Raw genomic sequence first — 12,984 nt, forward strand, 5'->3', positions numbered from 1 at the left:
AGGCTCTCAGAGCAAATGCAGGTTCTTAGAACTGGAGAAACAAAACTGCACCTGGTACCCCATCCTTATGGAGGGGGCTCTGGAATCTGAGCTGTGCCTCTTCAAGTGACTCTGGTGGGAACATAGTTCATGGTGATGGGTGGCAGATATTTCTAGCCCTTCAGCTCACAGGTGAGGCTGATGGAGGACATAGTGTTTAAATTCCTCTTGCTTCTACCTCCAGATCACAAAGTAGGGACAATCCGTCAAAAGCATATCTATATATTTATCACAGCACCTGTATTATTTCTTGATGCTGAACCAAAATAACCAACAAAAGCAACTTAAGATAGGAGGTGTTTATTCTGGCTCACAGTTTGAGAGGCTAGTCTATCACAGTTGGGAAGGGATGGTGGCAAGGGCTTGAAGCAGCTGGTTACATTGTAACCATCTCTCTCTTGAAACAGCTGGTTACATTGTAACATCTCTCTTGAGGCAGCTAGTTACATTGTAACCATCTCTCTTTTGAAGCAGCCAGTTACATTGTAACCATCGCTCTATCTCTTGAAGCAGCTGGTTACATTGTAACCATCTCTCTCTTGAAGCAGCTGGTTACACTGTCTACAGGCAGAAGCAGAGAGAAACCTGTTTTCTCCTCATGCAGCCCAGGAGGACCCTAGCTCATGGGATAGTGTCATCGACATTCCTTCCTTGGATAAACCTTTCTAGAAACATACTCGTAGACATGCCCAGAGGTGCGGTCTATGGTGATTCTAAACTCATCAAGTTAACAATTTAGATTAGCGAACATGGCACCCAGATTCCAAAGACATCAGTTGCTGCTATTATCCGTACTAGCTACTAAGAAGGGCTTCTGCTCTCAATCTTTCATCCATAAGACTGTTTCAAGAGCTGAGGCTATCACCTTTGCTGCAAAAACAGTGGTTTCTATCACCCACCTGGAAAGAACAATCTTTGGATATGAATAACAGCTCCCTATGTCCACACACACACACACACACACACACACACACAGAGAGAGAGAGAGAGAGAGAGAGAGAGAGAGAGAGAGAGAGAGAGAGAGAGCGCTCCAGTCTGTGTTGATTCAGACTGCAGAAAATGCCAGCCTAAATTACAGTCAGAGCCAAAGAGAATCTTATTACCTGCCTTCTATGCTGGGTCTTATCAGAGAATTCTGCACACAGACTTCAGGCCCATCTTAATGAATGCACAAAACACACTCGCAATTAGCAACACCCATTTGTGTGCCAACAATTCACACGTGAAAGTCAACATCCAATGATAACATGTTTAATTTACACAGAAAATTACCCTTAAACACAATTTCTGCAGCACGTTGCTCCCATGGGCTGCCTGCTTAGGTAACCATGGATTTGCTTAGCAAATTCTTTCTTTGAACAGGGGCTGGGGGGCATCTTTTAAGGTACCCTGGGAATAACCTTTGTATATGAGAGTGTTAAATGTGTGTAAGAATGTGTGTGTGTGTGTGTGTAGGTTAGAGGCCAACACCTGTCTATTCAATTATTCTCCACCTATTTTTTGAAACAGGGTCTTTCACTGAGCCTGAACTACTGATTTGGCTACGCTGGGAACAGTCAGGACCCTCCTGTCTCCATCCCTACTTCCTGTTCCCAGGCATGAGGGTTACACATGCTCTTTTGTGGGTGTTGGAGATCCAAGCTCAGGTCCCCATACCTGCCTTAGAATCACTTTAGTGACTGAACTATCTTCTGAGTCACGGAACTAACTTTTGACCTGTACAGAACTTTGTATTTGGAGTGTGGAGGCCTCTTCCCAAGCGATGTACACACAGACATGTTCCAACCCTATAGTCAGGTTCTACAGCTGGAATGGAAGGCCAAGGACATTTCCCAGAATGAGAAGGTCCACATGTGTGGAATTCTGTCTTCTGGTGATACTTCCCAAGGGTGTTGCTTGGGGCCTTGGCACATGCCCAAGACACCCTGAGAGTGTGTAAAATGTAAACATCCCTCACCTCCTTGTGGATACCTCAGAATCTTATTCCATAAATATCATGGCTTCAGAATTATGTGGAGAGATGATTCTGTCACTAAGAGCACTTCCTGCTCTTTCAGAAGACCTGGGCTTGATTCTCAGCACCCTCATGGTGGATGACAACCATCTGTAACTCCAGTTCCAGGGGATCTGACACATTCTTTTGGTCTCCTTGGGCACTTCACATACATGTTGTACATATGAACATGTAGGCAAAACATTCATACACATAAAAAATAAGTCTAAAAAAACACAGCATGACTATGCCATAATTTAAATGCAAAAGATTTGGTTTGATTTATAGTCTTGTATGTTATGCATTAAAAAACGTTCTAAGGTGGGGTCTCTAGACTTCACCAGACTGCCAACAAGGCCATGTTACTAAAAACTGTAAGACCAACCACACAACCAGGAGTGAGAAGGTTGTTACTGGGCCTATCTCATGGTTGGATGGAAATCCAACCTCCCCACCCAGAGGCCAGGAAGGCAGCTATTTCATGACTGCTATGGTTTGCATAGGAGGTGTCCTCACTTAAAATGCTCATCTATCGGAGGTTTGACTCCTGGCCAGTGGTGCTATTTTGGAAGGCTCTAGAAACTCCAGGAGGTGAAACCTAGGTGGAGCAAGTAGTCTATGGAGATGGGTCCTTGAGGGTCTCATGCCCCTGCTTTCTTCCTGTTTTGTTCTAGGCTTCCTGTTTTCATGGAGGTGAAAAAGGGCCCCTGGCCACATGCTCCCCCCACCATGATGGTGAGTCTCATAGTTAGCCAAGTAGCACAGAACCAAGTTGCCAGCAGAGGGACCTTCTGAAACTGAGAGCCCAAATAGACCCCTTTCCCTTAAGGTTTTCTGTTAGATGGTTGGTTACAGTGAAAGAAAAGTAATGAATGGGAGCAGTGACAGCCTCCCCCTCCCCCATGGCTTGCCATCACAGAGATGTAGCATGTTCCCCAAAAAGGCCATGTCCTGGGTGGGTCAGGGATTCCTCTGGGAGAAGGTGCAGGGTGGGTTCTGCGTCCAGAAGCTTCTCACTGCTCAGGATCTGCTGGAATCACTTTATCAATTTCTGCACAGTTTAGTGATGCAGAAATCAACATTCCAGCTCACCAGGAACTGATAGACAGATAACTGTTTACCCTTCAACTGCGTCTTGAACAAATGCAGTGGTAATCTCCTCTGCTTGGTGTCCTGGTTAGGTTTTATTGTCAACTTGACGCAGACAAGAAATCTCATGGAAAGAGAGGATCTCAACAGAGGGATTTCCAGGGCATTCTCAGACCAGATCGGCCAGTGTTCAGGTCTGTGGGGGAACTGTCCTGACTGTTGATTGATTGATGCGGGAAGGCCTATTCCACTGTGGGTGGTACCATTCCCAGGCAGGTAGCCTTGAGTTATATAAGAAAGCAGGCTGACCATAATAAGTTGAGGAGCAAACCAGCAAGTTACATTCTTCCACTCCCTCTGCTTCAGTTCCTGCCTCCAACCTCCTGCCTGAGTGTGTGCCTGGACTTCCCTCAGTGATGGGTGTGACCTGGAAGTGGAAGCTGAAATAAACCCTTTACTCCTCGGGACTGCTTTTGGTCAGGAGCATATTATCATAGAAACAGAGATAAATGGATAGAGTTGGTCTCCTGGAGAGCACAAGCCTGAATTAGGGGTACACAACCAATTATTCTTCAAACCTGGGGCACTCCAACTTTGACTATTCCTCTGTCTGAGTTGTTTTTGTATTGCTGCCAGAATGCCTGAAAGAAACAAGAGAGGGCCGGGCGGTGGTGGCGCACGCCTTTAATTCCAGCACTCGGGAGGCAGAGGCAGGCGGATCTCTGTGAGTTCGAGGCCAGCCTGGTCTACAAAGGGAGTTCCAGGACAGGCTCCAAAGCTGCAGAGAAACCCTGTCTCGAAAATCAAAACCAAAAAAAAAAAAAAAAAAAATAAAGAAAGAAAGAAAGAAAGAAAGAAAGAAAGAAAGAAAGAAGAGAGGAAAGATTTGCTTTGGCTCCCAGGGTTCAGTTTTCTGAAACCCTGAGTCCTCTCTTGGCCTCATGTCCTGGGGCAGAAAATCATGATGGAAGGAATGTGTGGTAAAGGTTGTTCTTTGCTTCTTTGTGGGTGGGAAACAGAGAGAGGGAGGCATACTGGAAGACACCAGTGTGACATACATATATATCCCCAAGGACACCCAGTGATTTACTTTCACTAACTTGGCCTCCTACCTTTTGCTACCTGCCAATAATGCTATCATATTATGAATCCTTCAAGGGATGAATCCACTCATTAGGACCAAACCTTCATGATCTCATCGTCTCTGGAAATACCATCACACTCACACCCAGAGGAGCACTTCCCAATCTCTTAGACATGTCTTATTTTTTTTACACTATTTATTTGTGTATTACGTGTGTGTGCATGTTCCAAGGTGTGCATGGGGGTATCAGAGGACAGTTGGAGGAGGGGGTTCCTTGTTTCACCATGTGGGTCCTGAGGATGAAATTTGGGTTAGTAGGCTTGGCAGCAACTCCTGAGCCCACAGAGTGAACCCAATGGTCCTCCCTGGGCATGTTTAAATCTGATCGCGTCAGCTAGCAAACTTGACCTCACATCTTCCCTTATTTCCTTTATATTTTTGGTCCCTCTTTCCTTTCTTTTGTACTCCATCCTTCCTGCAGCCCTATTATGTACCACATATCTGCCATTGCTCTGCCAGTGAACAAATAAAATATTTGTACTGTCAGGAAGAGAAAACAGCTTCCAGCAGGGAGAGAGACAATAAAAAAAAATAATGAAGTGAAATGTGTAGTGTGAGGGGAGAGGGGAGGTAGGGGGTTATTGTGGGTACTGGCTTTTTAATTGGAGTAATAAAGATGTTCTAAAACGGACCATGGTGATGGCTGCACAACTTGTTAAATAGACTAGAAATGATTGATTTGTATGCATAGGTAAGTGGCATGTGAATTATGCCTCAATAAGGAGACTATGGAACCAGAGATGTATGAAGTATGCTGTAGGATGGGCACGACACTCCAGAATGACAGGGATGAAAGTATCTATGGCTCCATGGACTGGGTGCTTATGTCTTCCCAGTTCACACATGGACACCTCAGCCATCAGTGTGAGACTGTGAGATGCTTTGGCAGATGCTTAGGATTGGGCAAGTCCAAGAGAGTGGGGCCCTCAGGGTCTTATAGGAAGATGAAGGACCCCCCTCCCCTGGCCCAAGTGAGAAGGTACCAACTGCAAGCCATGCAGAGAGTCCTCACCAGAAGCTGAGTATCTGACCTTGGATTTCCCAGCCTCAAGGACTGTGAGAAATAAATGACTCTCCCTCTCCCTAATCCCTGCCTCTGTGTGGACATACATGTGTGAGGGTATCTCTGTCTCCATATATATCCACATATGTGAGGGTATCCCTGCCTCTATGTATGCACATGTGTGTGAGGGTATCCCTGACTTTGTGTGGACATACGTGTGTGAGGCTATCCCTGTCTCTGTGTATTCACATGTGTGTGAGGGTATCCCTGCCTCCATGTATGCACACGTGTGTGAGGGTATCCCTGCCTCTGTGTGTTCACACATGTGTGAGGGCACCCTTGAAGGCTGGAAGAAGTGATCAAATACCTGGAGCTGCAATTACAGGTAGATGTGAGCCTCCCAACACATGTGCTAGGAACCAAATTAGAATCTTCTGCAAGAACAGTAAGTGCCCGTTGACAGAGGTTTCTGTCCTGCTCAGTCCCGCTGCCATTCAGTCCCAGAGAAACACACAGAGGTCTACATTAATTATAAACTGGTTGGCCTATTAGCTCAGGCTTTTTATTAACTAACTCTTACATCTTAAATTAGCTCACAATTCTTGTCTGTGTTAGCCACATGGCTTGGTACCTTTTATCAGTGAGACTTTCTCATCTTGCTTCCTCTGGGTCTGGGTGACAACTGCAGACTGAGTCTTTTCTTTTCCCAGAATTCTCCTATTCTGGTTGCCCTACCTATACTTCCTGCCTGGCTACTGGCTAATCAGTGCTTTATTAAACCAAAAAAGAGACAAGTCTTTACAGGGTACAAGACCATTGTCTCACAGTAAGTACCCTTAACTGTTAAGCCATCTCTCCAGCCCTAAAGGCATGTCTTTTGAGTCACCCTGTGTACTCTACTGTTTTGTTTTAATAGCCTAAAGTAAGACAAGGGGTCCTTAAAGAGTTATTGTTTCATAGTGGTGAGAAAGAAAGGCACGGAGAGCTGTTTTGGCTGGGGGAACAATCAGTGCAAAGGTCCTGAGGGTAGCAGGCCTGACAGCAGTTCTGAGGTCTTTGGTTTATCCTGTGGGTCAGAGAAGAACCAGTGGAGCATTCTGAACAGAACAGAGAGCTACTCTGACATGCGTGCTCAACAGATGCTGTTGTAGACATCAATAATGGGCACTGTTTAGAAAACATGCATATTGCCTGAAGCAGGCAGGGTGCCAAGCCCTGAGACGGGCATCTGTGTGTTCCTATATCAGAACCATACCCTGTGTCGGCTGAGATTATTTCTTCAATCTAATAAAAAAAAAATTGAGGCTCAGGGCAGATGAGGAATGGATTTCTCCTGCAGTAACGACAGAGCTGGGAGATTTACCAGGCCTCCTTTCTCTAGAGCCCTCGCCTTTCCATTTTCACAAGTACTGTTTTGCACACACAGCAAGCATGCAATAAAAGTGCACTGGCCAGGCCAGCACGGGCACCTGTGGCATGAAAGACTGGCAAGCCACTTTGGACACAGAAAGGCTAAGTGTCAAGGGCACCAGGCTGATGAGCTGGCGTCCACTTACTGAGTTCAGCGATGCTGCCCACACGTGTGGCCAGCAGGGATTGTTCAATGGTCCTCAGCTCTGACTGACTGAACATGGGTAACTCTCCTGGCTTGCTGGGCCGCTGTGGGTCTCGGTGCAGGTTCAGGCTCTCTGGTAAGCTCAGCACACCTGTGGTGGGGAGACACAGAGAAGAATAAATTGTTACTTTTCAATCCACCAAAGGAGAGGAACCAAACCCCCAAATGTCAGAAGCTGAGATGGGAAACCCATGCTCTGGACTTCCAATGCCTTTTGACACAGGATAGCATATAGAGCTCAGGCTAGCCCCAAACTTGTTATATAGCCAAGAATGCCTCTGGCTTCTGGGTGCTGGGATTACAGGTATGCACAACCATTTCCAGTTTATTTGTTGCTGGGGATAAAACCCTGGGCCCCACCCATGCTAGGCACACAGAAACCAACTGAGCTGCAACCCCAGTCCAGGATCTCTTTTAGACATGGATCTTGAGTTTAACAAACATGTGAACATTTATCTGGACACTGCATTTCCAAAGGCCATGAAACAGAATTGTTCCCCAGCCTGGCAATGAATCTGTCCACTGAGAGCTGCTTTATCTGAACCCGGAGATCCTCATCCTCTCTCCCAGACACAGCCAAGCATTTTGGGGCTGGGAGCAGTCCCTGTTAGTGGTGGCCTCTGAGGAATTCCTTCATTGATTCAGTAGATGTAACTGTTGTGGACAGGCTGTGATCTCTAAGGCAAGGCTTTGAGATTTCTCTGTAGAGATGCATATGGGAGCAGGGTTTGGGGGAGGGAGTCCCTAGGACTTCTGTACCTGGTACAATGAATGCCTACAGAAGTCCTCAGAAGGCAACACTCTTCTCTCCCATTCTGCTCTGCAAACCTTCAGTGATGACCTACCATATAGCTATGTGGCTGACCCAGAGGCATTTACCTATCCCTAGCCACCTCAGGAAAGACAGTGTGTTGCTGCTTCTTGAATCTCAAGGCTGATTAATTGACTTACTTTGATCAAGGCCATTGTTAACAGATGGGGTAGAATCAGCCCTGAAAAGTGCTTGTGACATTGAACCTTGCTATTTTGAGCTCTGCCTTTATCATGAGCAAAACATGCCCAGGCTTGCTGGCTCATCTAGGGAAGGTGAGAGAAATACACACAGTGTTAGCCAAATAGAGAGGAGGGGGGAGAGAAGAGAGAATGAGGGGGGAGAGAGAGAGAGAGAGAGAGAGAGAGAGAGAGAGAGAGAGAGAGAGAGAGAGAAAGAGGAGAAGAGAAGAGAAGAGGAGAGGAGAGGAGAGGAGAGGAGAGGAGAGGAGAGGAGAGAAGAGAGAGGAGAGAAAGAGAGAGGAGAGAGGGGGGCAGAGAGATGGGGAGAGAGACAGAATAGAGAGGAGAGAGAGGAGGGGGGAGAGAGAGGAGAGAGAGAAAGAGAGAGGAGAGAGGAGGGAGAGAAGAGAGAACAGAGAGGAGAGAGAGGGAGAGGGAGGGAGAGGAAGGGAGAGGGAGAGGGAGAAGGAGAGAACATTGATGCTCACAAAACAACCTGGGGACAATAAGTTAAGATCAACGTACAAGTGCCCAATGATGGAAATCAGCTGGCAGAGGGAGAGGAAGCAGAGCGTGAAGCCAGTAGCTCAACTTCACTCCTCATCCTGCTCAAATCACAGATCTCAGCAACCCCACCCTTATCCTGCCACTCACTATGCTGGCTGAGACCAGGGAGAAGGCGGCTAGAATAAACATTGTTTTGAATGAATGATAACAGTGGCTAAAGGATACAAATGCCCATTCGATTTTAATATCCGTATAGTCCGGAAATGATAAATTCCCATTAAAGACTGTTTCCAACTGCCTATTTGTCAAACATTTTGTAGCTCCGAAGAATGCACTCTGTATCACAGCCCAGAGCACAGCAATACACTTTTCATGTTTGCCTTTGGAAATCTTCCACAGAAAACTGCCTGCCCTTATTGTGTGATGTAGCCTGTTTTTGTTTTTCCCTTCTCTTCTGTGCATTATCAACAATAAGAAAAACAACTGATGGCTGTAGCCCCTCGGGAGAGCTCTGAGGACCCACTAAGGAGTTGGAACGGGCAGCGTGTTTGTGGAACGCCACAGCCTGGCAGGCAGACCAACCCAGCCTCACTATTCACCGGATCTTTCAGTTTTCAGGAAGACCAGACCTTCAGAGGGATGCCCACTATGCAAGGGGCCCTTCCGCCTCTCTCACCTTCCTATTGGACCCAGACAGTGATGCTCTAAGTCTCCTCCTCCCTCCCTCACATGACCTGTAAAGTCAGAGAGCAGACCAAGCAGCTGTTGCCGTGACAATCTTGGGTCTACCCCTCACTGAGGTCCCTGATATCTCTGTGACTCTAGCTCAGAGACTTCCTACCCCTCTTGAAAAGGTCACTACAAACGATACCAGAAAATCAAGACCCACATTAGGAACTGTGGTAAGTTTCACAGACTCCTCACTTGCAAGGGATGAAGGGCAGGATCAGGGGGCATAAAGAGCCAAGAGTGAGGTCCTGAACATGAGGGAGGAGGGACAAGGGAGTATCATAAAATTCCTCAGGCATTCCTAGGGACTCGATCCTGTGGTTGTCATCCCTGGCTGCGCATTATCCCACATCTGCAGCCCACATGATGCCCCACAGGGATCCACAGACACAGGACAAGGAAACGTGAGTCTGGAACCCTGAGCCTCACCCTAGCCTGATGCTTACTGTGTGTAAGGACTGGTCACAGAACCTCTCTGAACCTCAGTGTCCAGCAGTGGGAAGGTGGGGCCAAGCATTGGCTTCTCCTTTTCCCTGGGGCTTCAGGGGAGGGTGGTGAAATGAGATCTTGTAGGCTATCTTTCACGTGCTGAGAAGAAAGGTCCTCCACACGTGGCCCTGAGATGAAATCAGCATATAACACCCTGCCACGGGGTTTCTTCATATCTCATCATGCAGATGAACAATGTCCCTTCCTGTCCCTTTAGAGAGTTATGAAATTCAAATGTGGAAATGTCATTTATTCAAAAGTGCTTTAAGAACTAGATGATAGAGATTTATAAAATGTATAATTGATCTATTATGCCAGGATTATATATTAGGTTTTTCTTTTTGAGAACTCCAAACAGGGTGTTTTAGTTAGGGTTTTATTGTTCTGAAGAGACACTATAACCATGGCAATTCTTTTTTGTTGTTGTTGTTTTTGAGGGTTTCTCTGTGTAACAGTCTTGGCTGTTTGGCTCTTCTGGTCCTTGCTTTGTAGACCAGGCTGGCCTCGAACTCACTGAGATCTGCTTGCCTCTGCCTCCCAAGTGCTGGGATTAAAGGTGTGTATCACCACCACCCAGGAACCATGGCAACTCTTATAAAGGAAAACATTTAATTGGGCTGTGTTACAGTTTAGAGGTTTAGTCAGTTATTGTCATGGGAGGAAGCACTGAGGTATGCAGGCAGACATGGAGCTGGAGAAGGAGCCAAGAATTCTACATCCTGATAGGATTGGCAGGCATCAGGAAGAGAAAATGAAAGCCATTGGGCCTGGCTTTAGCTTCTGAAACCTCAAACTCCAATCCCAGTACACATTTCCTCCAACAAGGCCACACCTCCTTACTAGACCACTCTGTATGAGCCTACAGGGGGAATTTTCATGAAAATTACCACATAAGACTTTATACATGAACTGAAATAATTATCTTTTTCTAATGTAAGAGAGTATCTAGGTGGATATGAAGGGCAGAGCATCATATTTCAGTGTCTGATACAAGCCTGTTATTGCAGCTGAGGACAGAATGGCTCGGTGATTAAGACACAAGTTCAAAATTGAAGTTTGAAGGCAGGTGGGGGAGATGGCTCAGCCAGTCAAGTCTTTGCTGTACTCATGAGGAACTGAAAAGATCACATAAAAGCCAGATGTAGCAACATGCATCTGCAACCCTAACCTTGGAGGGAGGTGGGACAGAGACAGGCCCACAGAGCTGAGTTCCCTCTCAACATGGAGAAAACTTCTCCCATGTCCAGGCAGTTTCCTTGCCTGCAGAGAGCAACTAACGATGGTTGCTGTGGGCTGACTGTGATGACTTAACATAATAAGATACTGAGAACCTCTGACCTCCAGTGTGAGAGCCTCATCGATACTCTGCCCTACCAAGCATGAATTCCCATCTGTTTACTCTCTGGATTCAGTCTTGAGGGTCATCTTTCCAAAGTCTTGTGTGACCGGAGAAAGAATCTTTTGGTTTGGTCACTCAGAACGTAAACAAGCGTTGTTCTGCGTAGAATCTTGGATGCAACATGTCCAGCACCTCATCTGTCCTGGGGGCTATCAGTCTCTCTGCCTGCTTCCATTTTGAGGTCACAGCACAGCCCTGTGACAAACAGAGTGCCTCGACTTCCTCTATCTTATCACTAGTCGTGGGTCAAGGATGTATTTCCCCACAAGGAGAAGACCGTGTTAGCTATCCCCCATCCCCCAACCTCAGCCGCTCACCCTCAGGAATGACACTGTAAGGGGTGATGATAGAGGATGAGACCAAGCATACTGAGTACCAACTCAGTTAGACACTGTGCCCAGCACTTTCTATGTTTAGATTAAAATGTATTTGAATTCTCGCAGCTATACAAGATTAGGAAACCCCCCTCTCTCTCTTTCTTCTTCTTCTTCTTCTTCTTCTTCTTCTTCTTCTTCTTCTTCTTCTTCTTCTTCTTCTTCTTCTTCTTCTTCTTCTTCTTCTTCTTCTTCTTCTCTCCTCTCCTCTCCTCTCCTCTCCTCTCCTCTCCTCTCTTTTCCTCTCCTCTCTTTTTTAGGCACCATAAGATGACAGTATAGAACTCTCTGGATTCCTATGACCTTCCTTTGAATCATAGCAATAACACTCAACATTCTTTTCATTTTTAGCACTTTATGGTGGGTTGATACTGTATGACTACAGGTTGTCTATTTTGGTATTTTCTGTGAGTAGCCAATAGCTATGCCATTGCAACAGAAGAAGCCAGAATCAGGACATGCATGTACCATGCAGGGGGTTGGCATGACTCCATAGGTCTGGTGGTCTGGGCACAGGCTTGGGCTCTGTCTCATCTGCCTCTGTCTGCCAAGGAGAGTTGACTGTACCAACCCTGATGCAAACCGGGACTCATCTTCCACTTTGCCACCTTCCATGGAGGTTGCTAGGCTCCAACTTGGTTCCTCTAAGCCTGCCCCTCCCTCTGCAGTGTTTGGATAGTCTGCCTCATGGCTGGAGAAGCAGGAATGAGATAATATATAGAGACAACCTGGCACAGAGAATGTAGTCAATAAATGTTTGCTAATAAAGTAAGTAAATGAAGTTCTTTGGAGCTAAAGATTTAAGAAAGTCAATAACCCAGTCACTGCCAGAAGGCTCTCTTTTACTGAGAATTTATGAAGAAAAAAAAAAAAAGAAATATCAGAACATTTTTCCCCCTATGTCATCAGCTTGGAGCTCCTGGGTTTTTTTTTTTTTTGTTTTGTTTTTGTTTTTGTTTTTAAGACTTGGCAACAGGAAGAAGATTTAGGGCTGGCCTCATGAACCCACAGTCTGAGAAGCAGACCCTTCCCCTGGTAGTCTGAGCACAGTTCCTAGCTCACATTTTGCCCAGGAATGGATTTCCTTCTCAGAGATCTTTCTTAAAAATGTTGGACCCAGGGCCCTTAAGAATGAGAGTGGAGGAAACCTAAATGCAGAAATGTGGGTGTGGTGTCAGCGAGGCGTGTAAGGAGGGGCGTGGTGACCTTCTGAACAGGCTCAGCTGTGAAGACCGACCTCCACTAACTGGGATATCGTAGAAACGGAGCACAGCGTGCATCCCTTGGGGTCCTGTGCAGTAACCCTGAGGCGAGCCCAAGGCCGCCTCACAGCTTCACAGGCTGCTTAGGGACTCCACAGAGCAGTTCAAAGAGCATGAGTTCTGAGTTCTGGAGGCTGGTTTGGCCCAGGACACTGATGCATTTAGTTAGCCTCCCCTTAAGTACAGGCTTCCTTGGGAACACTACAGAATAATGGAGAACATTCTAGCATAACCCTCATGGGGGCCACTGGAAGATTAAATGAGTGAAATACAGCTTGCTCTCTATAAATAGCACAATAATGGCAGCTGTTATTATCATTATAATTGTGGTTGGAGGACAGTCCAGGG

General features: G+C 46.3%; 1 protein-coding gene across 3 annotated transcripts in view; it reads right to left on the reverse strand.

The window, feature by feature from the left end:
* Abtb3 (ankyrin repeat and BTB domain containing 3) overlaps positions 1-12,984 on the reverse strand; it is a 232,945-nt gene that overhangs the window by 92,576 nt on the left and 127,385 nt on the right. For all 3 annotated transcript variants that reach the window (XM_057758173.1, XM_057758175.1, XM_057758172.1), the window contains exon 2: positions 6,825-6,974. In XM_057758173.1, coding sequence (XP_057614156.1) covers positions 6,825-6,974 — 150 coding nt within the window. The remainder of the gene's footprint in view (positions 1-6,824; positions 6,975-12,984) is intronic.

Source organism: Chionomys nivalis, chromosome 25 (genome assembly GCF_950005125.1).
Source record: "Chionomys nivalis chromosome 25, mChiNiv1.1, whole genome shotgun sequence".
Taxonomy (NCBI): Eukaryota; Metazoa; Chordata; class Mammalia; order Rodentia; family Cricetidae; genus Chionomys; species Chionomys nivalis.